This window comes from Cryptomeria japonica, chromosome 7 (assembly GCF_030272615.1).
Source record: "Cryptomeria japonica chromosome 7, Sugi_1.0, whole genome shotgun sequence".
In the NCBI taxonomy this organism is placed as follows: Eukaryota; Viridiplantae; Streptophyta; class Pinopsida; order Cupressales; family Cupressaceae; genus Cryptomeria; species Cryptomeria japonica.
Window position 1 is genome coordinate 400,343,311 of NC_081411.1, and position 17,075 is coordinate 400,360,385.

At 37.6% G+C, this 17,075-nt stretch overlaps 1 protein-coding gene across 1 annotated transcript in view; it reads left to right on the forward strand.

Moving 5' to 3' along the window:
* Positions 1–17,075, forward strand: part of LOC131062295 (isovaleryl-CoA dehydrogenase, mitochondrial) — an 80,534-nt gene that overhangs the window by 19,178 nt on the left and 44,281 nt on the right. Inside the window, exons 8-10 of the mRNA XM_057995922.2 lie at positions 5,128–5,204; positions 5,810–5,860; positions 5,945–6,009. Coding sequence (XP_057851905.2) covers positions 5,128–5,204; positions 5,810–5,860; positions 5,945–6,009 — 193 coding nt within the window. The remainder of the gene's footprint in view (positions 1–5,127; positions 5,205–5,809; positions 5,861–5,944; positions 6,010–17,075) is intronic.

Here is a 17,075-nt window from a genome sequence, read left to right on the forward strand (position 1 = left end):
CTATACCCTTAGATGTATAAATAATTGAGTATATGTATTTTTTTATAATTACCAAATTTCGTTATATTTGTATTAGGGTATCTTGAAAATTTTCCGTATTCAACCAATAACACAAATGGGCAATTGAAAAATAAGCTCAAAATGAGCAATATTTATAAAGTTTCAATGCCTATTTAGGGTTCAGAATGATGTTTTAAGTGATTGTCACATGTGCAGGTTTGATAGTTGTGAGGCCTGCAATTAAAAATTCATAGACATGTTAAAGGTGCCGTTGTCTTGGACTCTCAAATTTGGACCAGACCTTGGTGAGTCTTAACACAACAATTTGGATATTTCAGCCACAAAGCCCTTTCGAGACTTGCAAGTCTTGAGATTAGATTCATGAGGCATATAAGTACAAATCCATAGGCTCAGCAAGGGTGACTCGGACTTAGACTTTCAAGTTTGAGTGAGTCCCTAGTGAGTCTTAATACCATGGTTTGAAAATCAAATAATATATCAATCACATAGTCCTCTTGTTGCATGATGGGATATAAGTCCACCACATTCGTATTGCAAGCTTAGATTGAACAGGGTCCTTTACAAGCTTGATTAAGAAAATTCACACATCTTGGAGGCTACTATATCCAAATTGATGGACATGTAGATGTCAAAGTTGGTTCCAGAAGCCAAGTTAAATGTGTTCCATAATCATTGTCAAGTCACCAGAATCACTTCCAAAAGAGTTGGCAGAGAATGAGTTTGTGAGATTTGTGGTATTGCTAGAAATTTCAATAGTTTAACAATGCAAAGCATGCAAAACTTAAGGTTGGCAGTTATTAAGGCTGATTACTTATACACAACTTTAGGAGGCTATGCATTGCGGAGGATAAGCTTTTAATTGGAAGAATTGTTAGTGTTTTTAAATTTTTAATTCACATCTTTTAGTGCGACGTAAAATGGAACATATTTGTTATAGAACCACTCTTTTATTTAGAAGGGGAGGCACCCTATAAACAAAATAAAACTCAAAACTCTGGTTAGGACAATTATTCACAATGTTTTTTTGGGGTGGTTTATGCTCATGTTGAATATAAATAAATGTGTTTTTTATTCTCTTGGGCAAAAGACAAACACTTTTCAACTCAAGGGAAAATAGTTTTGTATTTTTTAGTGAAAATAAATCCTATGACTACACACATATGTTGCTAAGGTAAAGTCAAAGATTGAATAGTTTAAGTACACAAAGTGAGATAAGTTTAAAGAGAAGGACACAAACACTTTGGTAAATTAGATTAGGGGTTGGTACAAAGCCACAATCTCAATTTCAACCAAACTTGCAGTACAAAGCTTATAAACTTGTTGTAAAAAAATTAATCTACTTCAACACACATAACAAGCAATTCAAAACCTTAGAATTGCAATTTAGAGGCAATGTAGACATAATTAATTGTATTGAATTGATGACAAATTCTAAATTAACAATAACATATATTGACAATTTTAGCAAGTAGACATGGAAATTAACTAAGTGTAATTTATAATGTTCACACAGATAATGCTTGTAAATAAATAAAATGATGACCACTACTTCTACTTTAGGAATTGACTACTTGAGTGCAACACAAGTTTTCATATTAACATGGAAATTACCATTAGAAAACTAAGTAAAAATCATAATGTTTACACAAATAATGTTTGAAAATAAATAAAATGATGACCATTACTTCTACTTTACGAATTGAGTACTTGCGTGCAATGCAAGTTTTCATATTAAACCCTATCTGTTAAAACTTAAAACTAAAACCATTAAATTGTTAGTCAGACTAATGGTAAAGATCATTACAAACTAACACTTGAAGTCGCATCTCTTGTTTGACAAGAGATCCAAAGATAGATGATCTAAAAATAGTTGACTTAGGGTTAAAAATGGAAATTTATAAAAATATCATAGGCTATAAATAGGTCCGACTAAAAATAGAAAAACTGAAAATATGCCCTTTCCTCTAAAAAAGGTGATGGCTAAAAATTACTTGGGTAAAAGTAGATTTCTAGATGGGTGGTTTTTCTTTTGACCATGGTTGACCTTGTGAAAACATCTAAAAGAACTTTAAAATTCACTTTAACGTTTTGAATTTCTTTGATACTGATAGTGATGCAATATTGCTTTACATGTGCACCGATACACTACAAACAGACTTTGAACTTGGACATTTGATTTCTTTTGTATATGTGCTCACTTCATGACTAGGTGCACCCCTGTGAACATATGTTAAAACAATTTTTGAAGCATGTGCACCCTAGATGTACACCTAATAATTAGATTTGAAAGTTTTGAAATCACATTTTCTTTAGTGAGTTGTGCATGTGCATGCGAGATGTGCCCTTGATAATTGGACTTGAGTATTCTCTTGGTGAGGCATGACACCCTAGATGTGCACTTAGTAATTAGATTTGAAAGTTGAGTTTGAAATCAGATATTATTTGGTGATATGTACCTTAGACACACACTTGATAACTGGGTTTGAATATTCTCTTGGTGAGGTGCACATGTACACCCGAGATGGGCACCTGACAAAGGCTTTTTTGATTTCTGCATTTTGCATTAATTCTTTTCTTGAGATGTGCACTTCTCCTCTAGGTGCAGCCTTGTCAATATAAAACTTGAAGACTTTTGATCACCACAATTAGGTGCACACTTGATGCTCTCATGTGCCCTTGTGAATTGATGTTTGATCTTCTAATTTTGAAATCAAATTTCGCTTTATAAGGTGTACTCTTCAGCTCTAGGTGCATACCTGATAACTATGTGTTTCGACCTTTATAAAGTGTGCACTTATAAATTATACCTAGAAAATTTCAATTTGAAGCTATGCACCCTTTACTTAGACATGCACTTCTAAATGTAACTGAAATTTCAATTTCCCCCATCATAGATGCATGCATTTCATGCTCCCTTGCACACTTGATAATGAAAATTGAAACTTGGGACTTTACCTTTATTGGTGCACCCTCTGCTCCAAGTGTACACTACAAGAGTCAATGCCATAACTAATTTTTGATTTGATCTTCTCCTTATCGAAGATGCACCTAACCATTTTCTCTTTACAGAGGTCAACACCTTAAAAGGGAAACTCTAGAATTGAATTTGGATGAATCTTTCCTTCTAAGAGGGTACTTATGAGTGCATTTTGAAACTTGAATTTACTTTACCTGATTCTGCTCTTTGTTTTCAGTCTACATATCTTTCATATCCATGATCAAGCGCACACCTTGATACTTATTTTTTTTCTAATCTTGAAAGTCTTCTTGTCATAAGTGTGCACCTCTTTACCATCTTTTCTATTTTCTTTGCATAGTTGCATTCTTGATAAGGAATTATTGTCCTTGGTTTTGAAAACATGGTACCTTACTCCTATGTCAGCTGTATGATTGGTCTTTAGACTCAACAAATTTTTTCAGCAGCAACCTTCTTTCTTTGCCAAGATTGATGACTTCAAGAGCTCCATTCCCTGATCTTGCTAACATTTAGAAAAGTGCCACAAAGTTGATAAGAAAAACAAACTAGACAAGACTTGATCATGACTTGCTCTTCGGAAAACAATAGATGTCATCTTTAAACTTGACACCATACAAAATATCTGTATGGGTACAACTAGAATGTGTAGTGAACCTTTGCAGGGAAGCTCTCATGAGCAATGTTCCTCACACACATGGACAGCTTTATGCCAACATGTGCACCCTTGACATTGAGCAAGCCATGTGGTGAACCAATGTTCTGGCTGAGGTTACAGCTCTCATAGATTATGCAGATGATTTTTGCGTTTGACATGCTCACTCTTTGAGCCAAATGAAGGGACCCATGGTGCTTGGAGATTGTGGTCTATCTGCCCTTGAAAGATACAATCACAATCAAGCTGTATATTTGAGAAGTGTGGACTTTGCAAGTTGCAGCAATTGCGGTGAGGCAAGCATAGATAGTTTTTTTTGATAGAATGGTCAAGAGTTAGACCTCAAAAAGTCAACTTACAAACTCAAGACAGATGAAAACTTGTTCAGGGAGAAGCAAGGAATGGTTGGGAACACCAACCCTATCATTTTTTTGGTATATTTGGTATAGGCTTGTACAGGGGATGGAGGTGTTGCAGTGCAACATAGTATGTGACCAAAAAACTAAAAAACCACTGCTAATGTCCTACGAACCCCCCAAAATTCTCCCAAAAGCTACAAAATTGTAGAAAGTTTCGGAAAAAAGTGAATTACATGTTTGTATCAGTTCCAAGTTACTTGTCAACAAGTTCTCTTAACTTCTTGGGGAAAATTGCCAGACAATCTTTCATATTCCCAAGGAGAATCACTTGATTCTTTTTTTAGTTTAACCCTTCAAAAATAATAACTTGAAATTTATGAAAGGAGTAACATCCAAATGTGAAATAAAAATATCAGAGTAGTTCTGTGCCATATCTCTTTGTGGAGATTGCTATTGTCGCGCAAAACTCTCTCATATAAATAAAGCTCATTTTACATTGCAACATTGTTTCTCTTTTCTTTATGTATTGTTGATATAAATAAAGCTCTTTTAACATTGCAATAATTTTCTCTTATCTTTATGTATTGTGGATAATTAAATCTGGATAACTTTCCTTCTTATTCTTTTGTGGGGAAATACTTTTTGAAAATCTCTTGCCTCTTGGGTTACAAAAAATTGGTCAGTAATATTTAGCATGTCAAATTTTTAGGAAACCACTCCATGAAGATATTAACAAAGTTTTGAATGTGTCTGATCAATGACTGCTAGGCTACTAGATCTTCTTCCTGATAATGACATATGAAAAGGTTAATATCACGATCATGGAATGATGCAATGCTGAGAGCTTAAAGAAAGTATCAGTTTCTGCTAATTATATTAAACACATTTTACATCTAAATCTTTTGTTTTGTCCTCAAAGCTGCAGTCTCACTATCATAGAAAGGTTTTTGATCCAGAAAGATACCTTAACATATTCAATTCTTATGCAATCTACTGGTACCATAAATCATAGGGTTACTCATACAAGCAAATTATGTATTTGTTCAATGTACGTGCTGAGCTCTGAAGGTGCTTGTTCTGTACGATGCTGTCTCTAAAATTTGTCTCTTTGATTGCAGGTAATTTATGCAAAAACAGATCTAAATGCAGGCTCCAAAGGAATCACTGCATTCATTATCGAAAAGGGCATGGAAGGGTAGTTTAGCTATGATATGCTCTTTTGTGATCACTGATTAATTTGTTGACCACAAGTCCTCTTTTCCAGAAATGGACACCTAGTTCCTTTAACATTTATTCGTTAATCCATTCTGTTTTCAGTTGTTTAGTCCCACTTTTCTATGAAAATTTTAGTCTTTCTTTAGTTAAAAGGTTTTCTTTTTGAAGGAGTACGATGAGTTTTTCTCCAGGCTTCTATCTAACTCTGCTGTCTGAACTATTCCTTTACAGAAACACTAACATGACCCTATTACCATGGTTTTTATAGAAGTCTTATTTTGTGCATGGTCTAACAATTATATAGCATGTTATTTGGAGGAAATGTCTCTTATATTACACCAATCAACATATGAGTTACCTCGCATCTTGTTTGCCAAAGTCTGTAGACATGGAATTTCTGTTTGATATCTCTTGTTTTGTAGTTACTTTCCTTAAATTTTCCCTGTATAGTTAGAAAATGAATTAGTATTCGACAAGTAGAGTTTAGCTAAGTGGTACTTATTTAAATCAAGCTTCTTCTGTTTAGTTGATGGCTTATAGACTGTTGCCTTTTTTTGCTGTTAAATATGCTATATGGCTCTGCAGCTTCAGCACTGCTCAAAAACTTGACAAGCTTGGAATGAGAGGCAGTGATACGTGAGTTTCAAAAATTTTCTATAATTTTTTTCTTCTAATTTTGATATTTTTATTTTGTCCTCATGTTACAGTTATGCTTTGCAGATGTGAACTTGTTTTTGAGAACTGTTTTGTTCCTGAAGAGAATGTTTTAGGGCAAGAAGGGAAAGGTAATCTAACATGTAGAAAAGATATTAATACATGTTTGTTCAAGATTACTCTGTCTTCTGGCTTCATCAAGGAAATGCTAATCGTTTATGCTGAGAATCACTTCCAATGGTCCTCGTAAAGATATGTTCATTTGCATTTCTAAGATTATTAATTCTTGAAGACAAATACCATAATTTGTTCATGAATCAATGACATTTGTTATCGATATTGAAGGAAGGAACTAATACCATCAAAGAAACTCATATAGTTGCTTATCTGTATGGAAGAACTCAATGGATTTTATAAACGTGTTTTTGTATATTTTCTGTTTAGATTGACTATATCAAGTAATGTTCAACTTTGTATAAATGATATCCTTATCCTGATTCATAATCTGCTATGTTGTTAATTTAATGCACACTGAATACTTCAAAGTGGTAAAAATAAGGACAGAGCTAGATGGTCTTTTTCATCCCTCAAAATTGTAGAGGGATACAAAAGAGTTCTATGACTATGTATTAGATAACCATTGTTGCTGGCCACATTTTAGCCAAGCTATTTCCTACAAGACAATTTGACCTCCGCTTTTCAGTGAATTTGAAAACCTTCATGCATATGGGCTAGCAGGCTTTACATCAAAACACAGGACAAGTGAGAAACATCATTGTCTGCTACTGTTTTGTAGGCTTACAGAAGGCTTTTGATGCTGTTCACAGATTTCTCTTGTTCTTGTATTCTAGATGTTTGTCGGCATAATATATCAAATTGGGATTTTACGTTCGTGATATCTCTTCACGAGAGAATTGTTTGGACAGGTTCACAACTCCACAGAAACAATAGTAACATCCTATTTAACATTGGCCTTAAGCCAAATTTCTCTAAGCCACATTATTTGGATTATTCACTGGCAGGGTACCTTAAGTTAGCTCCAGCAAAGATCATATTCTGATTCATTGCTGTCCAATGTGGTTCTTGCAATTTGCTATTATTCTCTACCAAATGATAACATATTGATGCTGCAGACTGTTGCTGGTCTCTGGTGACAGACAGTTACTCAGATTGCATTATATTGTTCTCACAGGCTTTAAGATAATTTGAAAGAAGCCTAAAATCAGTCTCACCTATATCAGTGATTGATTATAGAAGTATAATCCTTAATATGTTGTTTGATACGGAAAACCTAAGCCTATAAGATTTATGTTCATCATTATGTAAACATGGAATAAGACAGTGTTGTGAAGTGCAATCCAGTAGTTTTCCAACAGTATATGGTAAGCTGACTTATATTATGTGGGTTTTGGACACTGCTGTGTGAGCCTGCAAGGTTACTGTCCAACTATTAGGGAAATCCATAAGGAAATTGTTGAGATCATAAAGAAATGATTGCCACACCACTATAAAGTGTACTATGAGGATTTAGGTGATATATTACAAATCTATGTTCAAATTAACTCCGAGTCTTCTTCACATTATTAATTTATGTTCATTTGGAGTCAGAACAGTGTCTGCAGATCAACCTAAATTGAGTATAGCAGTGCCGAAGTCCAGGCAACATAATCAGCTGTGAGAGTCTTTCTAGATAATAAATTGACATAAACTATTGACTGCATATTTTTGGAGATTTATCATAAATGCACATTACATTTCATAAGTGCTTTGAACTTTTCAAGGTGTTTGAACCACAATAGTGTGTAGAATAGAAGAAATGAAAGGTAAACCTAAATGGAAGGCTGCCATGCAAGTTGAATATGATGCCTTGATGAAAAATCTTATCTAGGAGCTGGTTGAATTGTTTCTAGGAAAAAACCTTATTGAATGAAAATGGGTATTGTTGATGTGTTTTTCATGCACATGCAAACACAGAATAAAATACCAAGGTATCTTATCCTCTCTTGAACAAAGTTTCCCGACTGCTGAAGATCTTGCCGAAGGATCAATCGGAGTAACTCCAAGGTTCTTGTATGTAGGGTCTCTATGTGTGGATAAGCTCTTGCGGTATGATGTGATTTTGCTGGAATCACAAGGGGAGTTACTTTCGACGACCTGAACGTCTGATTTGCTTTGGATATTACTGGAACGTGGAATTTCACTGGCCCTTGATTTTGAAAAAAAGAAAAAGGATAAGGATTAGAACGGGATCTATTTCTAACACTAAGAATGTAAGAGCAATGGATGACCTTTGATGAAACTCTAACTAAGTCTTGCTTTGACATGCTAGGATCATCTCCACAAGGTTAGTGCGATCTTCTAAGGATGACTTTATGATGTTCAGATCACCGCTACAAGCATAAACACCGTCAGGTTGATGCATATCAATGAAGAAGCGATAATTGAAGTTAAGCTTAAGCTGAATGATTCCAGTTGACTACGCAAGGCAAGTTTGCAATCAACAAATTGCTAGTAGTATGGATATACAAATTTCATCGTTGATCATACAAATTTCTTCCACTCATCTAATAACATGAAATCAAATTTGAGAAGTATAGAGACCATGCAAATTGTTGAGTCGACACATAAAATTCACCATTTCTTCAATGAAGTTTACATGTCTTTTGCAACAATGTCTTGGCAACAATCTTTGCCTTCTCTTTCTACTCTACTCTAAAATGCTATCTACTATTGAGCTACTAATTATTGACTATATCTCTACCTATTTCCTATTCTCTCACTATTAACTATTAACTATTCACTAACTATCAACTATTAAACCTTACGAATGAGGAGCCAGGGCTTTATATAGAGAACCCTTTACAGATTGATGGCTCTCATTGACTTAGAACCAATGGCTAGGATTACAAGATAGAAACCCTAATTAGGGTTTGTTACAACAAACTTCCTTAGCCAATTAGAAAATTACATTCTCAGAGCGAGGACCAATAGGAAGCAGGGGTAGGTACACCGAATTTTGTGCTGCCTCCGATGAGTCAGGTACATTGAATTTGGACATGCTGAGGTGGACCAATCCAACTGGAGGAAAAGTGATTGGGATGCCACCTTGTCTGACATCTGTGTCTTGGTTGATCTCTTTTCTGTCTCAATTTGATGAATGATGTACCTCTTTTACTCCCAAGTGCTTGATGAGGCTTTCTTATCGTCAAGTCTTCCTTCTTCGGTAGCATACCTTGCCTTGAAGTGCTAGCAACTCCTTTCTTTGTCATCATGCAGTTCCTTAGTGTGGTGAGGTGAAGGTTTTGACAACTTCTTGAACGCTTGTAGTCTTCCAATGCTTCAAAGCACCTTGAGTCCTCCCTTTTTGCATGTGGAACGTCCTTGATGATGATGGACTGGAATAGGTCGTCTTTGTCTTGGCTTGGTCTCCTCCTATCTGCAAAATAAATCAAAGGATGATTAAGTACATATGACATATTCATTTCAACATAGCATTTTCCACCTTAAATCATTAATGAGAAGACATCAAAATGGAATTTCGCTCAATATCCTCTCTAGGGACAGGCCCTATAAGAATTTTGCTCTGGACCCTTTGGAAGGGTCAGGAGCGAAATTTGCATTTTAGCTCAAATTTCATCATCTCCTTGCCTTGAACTTCCCTTGACCTTTGAATTGCTTTCTCCTGAAGACATCATTGATTTGACCTCCTAAAAGACCAAAAGAGAGGATTTTGCTTTGGACCTTGGCCAAGAATAGGACCTATAAGGAGTTTCGCTTTGGACCCTTTGGAAGGGTTAGGAGCGAAATTTGTATTTTAGGACAAAATCTTCACATTTTGTGACCACAACTTGCTCAAATGCATGTCTAAGGATGCCTTTAATCTCAATCAACACTAGGCTTGATGCGAAATTGGAGCAAAATAGAGGTTTTAAGAATTTCGCTCTGGACCCTTTGGAAGGGTCAAGAGTGAAATTCACATTCTAGGATAAATTCTATCATTTCTCTACTCCAAAATGCCTTCCAAGGCAAGCACACTAGTCTTCTCTCCACCAAGGCCTGGGAATCCATCTCTTGACCTTCATCATGAGCAAATTAGGTGAAATTGAGAATTTGGCTCTGGACCCTTTGGAAGGGCTAGGAGCGAAATTCTTGACTTGCTTGTTTTCCTTCACCAAGGTCTATCCTTTTCACTCTCTATACTTGGACTCTCATCTTTGGATCCCTCTCCCATACATGCAACACTTGCCTGACCCTCAAAATGGCTAGAAAGGAGAATTTCGCTAAAAATCATGGTCAAGGATAGGACCCATCTAGGATTTCGCTCTGGACCCTTTGGAGGGGTCAAGAGCGAAATTCTAGTTTTAGGCCAAAATCCTTCACTTCTTCACATTCTATCACTTCAAAAGGCAAAGACATGTCATTTCCCTTCCAAATACGCCCAAGGAACAAGGTTGGTAGTCTAAACAAGGAAGCAAATGAGGCTTATGAAGAATTTCGCTTTGGACCCTTTGGAAGGGTCAGGAGCGAAATTCAAGATTTAGGCTTGATTCTTCATTCCCTTCGCTCTCATTCACTTCCTAAGGCAAAAAACATGTTGATTTACTTCCAAATACGCCCAAGGGACTAAGATCTTGGTCCAAACAAGGAAGAAATGGGTGTCTTCTTGGAATTTCGCTCTGGACCCTTTGGAAGGGTCAGGAGCGAAATTTGCATTTTAGGACAAATTCTATCATGTCTCTTACTTCAACTCACCTCAAAGGTCAAGGAAACGTTGCTCCATTCTTCCCTAAGCCATAAAAACCAAAAGTTTGACTTGATTTGCAAGGGAAATAGGTGATCATAGGAATTTCGCTCTGGACCCTTTGGAAGGGTCAGGAGTGAAATCCTAGTTTTTGCTCAATTCCTTCAAATTTATTGATCACTAGCAACTCAAAGTCATTCCTAAGGACATATCCAATCTTATCTCACACTTGACTTACACTTGACTTGGCACAAAACTAGGAGAAAAGAGTGGTTTTGTGGAATTTCGCTCTGGACCCTTTGGAAGGGTCAGGAGCAAAATTCCTACTCTAGGCTTGACTCTTCATCTCTTCAACTCCAATCTTCTCCGGAAGGCAAAAATACATCACTCTTCGCCCAAGGAACAAGGTTTGTAGCCTAAGCAGGGAAGCAAATGAGGTTTATGAAGAATTTTGCTCTGGACCCTTTGAAAGGGTCAGGAGCGAAATTCATCCTTTAGGCAAAATCTTCATCTTTCAATGCTTTCAACCACTTCTCAAGGCAAGAACATATCAATCACCCTCCAACATGCCTTAGAAACCAACACTTGGCCAAAACTAGGAAGGAAATGAGAGCTATGGGGATTTTCGCTCTGGACCCTTTGGAAGGGACAAGAGCGAAATCCTCATTCTTGGTTGATTTTCCACTTCATTTATCCAATTCTCTCTCAAACTTGATCAATTTCAAGGTCCTTTCATCATAATCAAGGCAATCCACCATCAAACTAGCTCCAGACAAGGCTTAGCTAGGGCTTAAGGCAAAAAAGAAGGTCAAATGGAGGATTTTGCTCTAGACCCTTTGGAAGGGTCAGGAGCGAAATTCTCCTTCCAGGTTGATTTCCATCATTTCATCACCTCAAACCTCCTCTCCAAGGTAAATATGCATCCAAGTCTTCCAAACCATGCCTTAGACGTTCCAAACTCAGTCAAGTTAAAGAGAAAAATAGAGGAAATATGAATTTCGCTCTGGACCCTTTGGAAGGGTCAGGAGCGAAATCCATGTCTTAGGTCAAAATCTTCATTCCTCAATGCTTTCAATCACTTCCTGAGGCAAGAACATATCAATCTACCCCCACCATGTCCAAGGAACAAGGATGTTAACCCAAACAAGGGAGAAAATAGTGTCTAGGGAGGATTTTGGAAGGGTCAAGAGCGAAATTCACATTTAGGCTCAAATCTTGACTTCATATCTCACATTTCTTCATCCAAACAAGTGTTTTGCCCTCAATAATGCCTGGGAATGAGTTAGTTCTATGTTTGGGTCAAAGTAGAATGTCTTATGGAGAATTTCGCTCTGGACCCTTTGGAAGGGTCAGGAGCGAAATTGAAATTCTCTTTGGACCCTTTGGAAGGGTCAGGAGCGAAATTTGACATTTTGGTCTCTCCGTCAGGATTCATATATGGAATATAACATTTAAGTATAAGAACTTATACTTTAAGTTATATTCCATATATACTGTCAGGATGTTTGAGAGTGGTTTTGGACCTCCAGGAGTTATAATGCAAAATCTAGTTTTTGGAGGATTCTTCAATTTTCCTAACTTAGTCAGATTTCAGGATCAGGATGACATTCCAGACAGCCGAATTTCAGGACATTTGAAGACCAGGATTGCATTCCAGACTTCATCACTTCACCAATTTGACCTAACTCAGACCTTCAAAGATGATATTCACTTACCAAGCTTCATTGACCTCCTTAAACTTAAACAAGACACAATTAGCAACAAGAAGAAAACCTTGTCCTAAGGAAGACTTTCAAAGATGACCCTAACCCGGAGCATCCACTAACTCACCTTTAGCTAAAACAGAGCCTGCTCTCTTAGTGATCCCTTTGGCAATAGTGAGCATGCAAAGGCTAATAGACAAAACCCTAAAAGACCTAGAAACAAACCCCAGAAAGCAAAAATGTAGGGGTCCCCATTTGTAATGGGGCGATGTGTGAATACGTCACAACAGGTATATAAGATCAAATGTAAAGCTGATGGTACTTTGAAGTTTGAACAAGTCGAAGGCTTGTCTTATTGCCAAAGTTTATTCACAATACGAAGGATAAATTGCTAGGAGAATTTGTTTCTCTAACAAAGATGCTCACATTTTGGTTTCTTGTCTACATAGTTGCTCAATTTAGTTGGAGGATGTATTGGAAGTGAAGAGTGTCTTCTTGAACAAGGATTTGGATGATGAGTTCTACATGGTGTACTCTGAAGGATTTTAGGTACTTGGAAGTGAGCATGGGCTTAAGTAGTTTCCATGGGCTTGGCACATAAACATTGAATTCAAGCTTGCTGGTTTTTTGCTGATTATACGAATATCTTACATGGTGCATTTTTGAATATTTTGTGTTCTTCCATGGCGCATTTTTGAATATTTTGTGTTCTACTTGTTGTTCCAGAATCAAGGCCCTCTGTGCGGCCTCCCACTCCTCACTTTGTGCCTTCTTATTTTTGTCCTTATTTAATAAGTTGGGCATTAATTCCCATACATCTTCATAAATAGCAAGAACACATAAAAATAGAACACTTCTTTATTAATTCATCCCGTCGGATACAATTTGTGTCAATAGTACGACACCATTATTATAATATAGAATGTTCTTTATTCCTCCTGGAGGTTCAGGGTTCAATTTCCCCTTGGCCTCTTGCCATTACGCTCTGCTTCCCAGCAACGACTATTTTCTTCGTACTATTGGAGGACCTGTTGGCGTCGCTCCTCACGGGCAATCTCCTCCAGGCGAGTTCATTGTGCTAGTGATGCCTAAGCAAGCAACCGGGGGAGGTGGTTCATCAACCGATTCGCTGCGGGGCTAACTTCCAGTGCGGTCCACACGACACTTGTTGGGACATCAGCCTCCGTGGCCTCTCTTTGGACGTAGGTCTCGATGGCCACCTGACGCAGGATTGAGAATTCCCTCGTTGCAGTGTCTTCTCCGTCGTAGAGCTCCGTTTGCGCGTCGTCGGCCTCTGGGTTAATCTCACCAACGGGTAGGCCCGTTGTGTCCGTACGCCATCCGCTCCTTCCTTTCCCGAGTATGTCTAGGCAACGACGCCAGATGTTTGCCACATACGGGTAAACGATTAAATGCAGAAAGTAAATGCACAGAACATAACAGGAATATATTAAAGAACCAGTCCTTGTATTAATTCAACACTCCGTGTACATCAAGTGCTTATAACATCACACCCAGATACGACTATCATGATCCCACTAAGAAGGAAAGGTATGCAATATATAATACCCGAAGGGGTGCGACCAACTGTCACGTCCAATTGCCCTTCGGGAAGACTAATTGACTGCCGTAACCTATAATTACCGACGACAACATAACATAATGATTATTCCCGACAACAGCTCAGACAGAGATAAACTCAACTCCATAGGAATAGTGCAAGCTCCAAGGGAAATAAAAAGGATTTTCAGACTAGGAATATTCATTTAGATACCCAATTCTGGCACAATCTTAAACAAAACATTTATAGTTGAACCTCCAATGGTATGAACCTGAAATCAAATCAAATACCCTTACACTTCACCATTAAAATCACTGAACTTTACTAACTTGATGAAAAGAAACCATGTAGATAGGTTAGAGCAAATGGCAAAAACACCATTCTTCAATGCTTTATTCATTTGTTCTAACTGTTATTACAACAATTTCTGTCCAACAATCCTACTTTATTCTACTTCTCCTAATTACAACTACTTCTAACCTGCTAGCTTTTCAAAAAATCCTAACTATCTAACCCCTTACAATAGGAGAGGCATTGGCCTTTTATAGGTTTTACATTCTGAATCAATGGCCAGGATTCCATCCTTTCAATGGCTTTGATTTGCCTTCTAGAAGTCTTGACAACTTTTTGGTTAATGACTTCAACAACCATCAACCACTTTTTCAGCTACCTACAACTATTTTCAATTAATTCTACTAGAAGACAAAAATGCACAGGGCTCAAGCCACAAAAAGGTGAATTTGGTAGTTGGGAAATAATTGACTTGTGGCCCCCTTTTGAAGTACATTAAACTGGACCCACAAGTAGTCATCTTACAATAAAGCAATTGCTTTTACAATAAAATTATTTTTTGTTATCTCTAGTTCTTTTTTGTTTCTGCATGTCCTGTAGCACTCTGTGCATGCATCTGCCTTCAATCTCATGCCCTGGTTTTCAACTTGTTGCCATGATGATGGTGGTAGGGATCCTTGCTCATCCAACCCTGCTTACTTGGTCTTTGGCTCCACTCGTTGACATCTTTAGGATGTTGGCATGGAATTCTTTCTTTGGCTTTATCTTGGGAATCCTTTGGAGGGTGGTGCCGCAGAGCTCTCTTTGTCCCAAGCATCTCCACATGACCTCCTTTGATTCCTCCACCCTGCATGAACACATAGGTCAAAGATCAATCATCATTTTGTTTAGCTAGTCATTCTCATCATCACACTTCATCCTATGCCATCACCTATTTCTTACTCATCCCCCGAAGGATTTGAACAGTACTATACAATTGTCTCTATGAGGATCTTTTGGCCTTGAGAAAGTGATGAACTTCATAAGATCGAGATGAATGAGAGAGGCACCTTGGGAGTGAAGACTTTCCCTAATTTCGAGCTTCAATCAATGCTGATTTTGGAATGCCTCTTAGTTTGTCTAGGAGAGGCTCAATCTCACCTTTTGTGATTGCAAAATCCAACTTTGGGAAGCAGGCTTGGGAATGAAAACTCGACATTTGAAGGAGGATTAGGACATCACCAAATGTTGGCACAAACTCAAGAAGTTCGGACTGAACTTAGGTGTTGGAAGGGTCATTGAAACAATGTTTTACTCCCTCCAGTTTGTAAACACCGAACTTCGAAAGATATGCACAAAACTCAGCCTAAACTTCGGCCTTTACCAAGGGATTTGCAAGCAAAAAGTCTAGAGAATTCCGAACTTGTCTCAGGTTTGATCAACTTTGGCCATAACTTCAGTGTTTTCCAGCCAAAAGGAATACCAACACCAATTTTTCTCAAGCATTGATGAAATTCGGCCTTTTCAGTCGTTTTGGAATGCCAAAGGTTCAAAAATCCCCAAACTTTGCTTAGGAACAACATTGAATTCGACAAGGCTTAGGGAATGAGGTTAAAACACTAAGGTTAGGTCTGAATTTCAGCTTATGCCTTGTTTCTATTTCACTTCCTCAGTCTATAGTCTTCTTAAACACATAGGTTTGATGCTGCAACCCCCTTTGCTCATGCTCATGAGGGGTCTTTGATACCCTTGGACTAAAACTTGGTTGCATAAAATGACTGAAACTCATCTCCTTTCACTGCAAACTCATGATCTCAGCCTAAAGTTTGGCCTTAACCTCAACATTTTCAGACCCAAAGTTTAGAAAACACTGAAATCTTTTATGCTTTGGTGAAATTCGGTCTTTTCTTCGGCATTTTCCAAGGGATTTTCAAGCTAAAAGTTTTGAAAGTACCAAACTTTTCTCAAGAATTGGTCAATTTCAGTGTTTTTTAGGGATTGGAAGAAGCTTTTAAAACATGACTATTCACCTTTTCCTTGCCAGAGCTGAACTTTACTCAGGTTTGGGGATGAATTTTGGTGTTTGGTTTGGCATTTTCAAGAGTCCTTGAAACAGCAATAAGTCTGATTTTGATGCCCCAACCGAACTTTGCAGGATGAAGAATGAACTTTGGTGTATGCTTAGGCATCCTCAGGACTCTTCTAGGGAGCAAACCAGAGACAAATCTCCACGGAAGGTGGGTCAAAAGACTAAGGCCCATTCCCATCTTTTGATAGAAAACACTGAATTTAGGAGGTGTGAAGTTAGGCACTTGGAAAGATACTAGGATATCAATCTTTCCTCTCCTCATTTACTTAGTCTCTCATACGCTCAAACCTCACCCTCATTCTACACACCAAGCTCCTTGTCTCCAGGATGCCATGCGGATTTGATTCTGACTTCTTATATCCCCTAGGCTCTCTTTCTCTCTCTCTCACGGCCAGTAGGACAAAAAGGAAGGGGGGTCCTGTTGTGACCTTTTCACACATCGCCCCATTGCAAATGGGGACCCCTCTACTTTTTAGGGCCTCTTGGTCTTTTGGTTTTGGTTCTTTGGGTCTTTTCGTAGCAATTCCTTTGGTCTCCCCGGTTCACAAGTGTTTTTGATGAATTTTGATCAAGTCTGCAAGTGTTTTGATGAATTTTGATCAAGTCTGCAAGTGTTTTGATGAATTTTGATCAAGTCTGCAAGTGTTTTGAGCAAATTTGACTAAGTCTGGAACCTGTTTTGTCTATTTTAGGGTTTTGCCCTTCATACTTAGATTTGAGGTCATTTCCTTAGGGTTTTGGAAAATTTGAACGTTGCAATGAAGTCAGGACCCTTCTAGAAAGCTACCGGTGAAATTTGAGCGAATTTTGAGCAGTTTCTATTTATAGTAAGT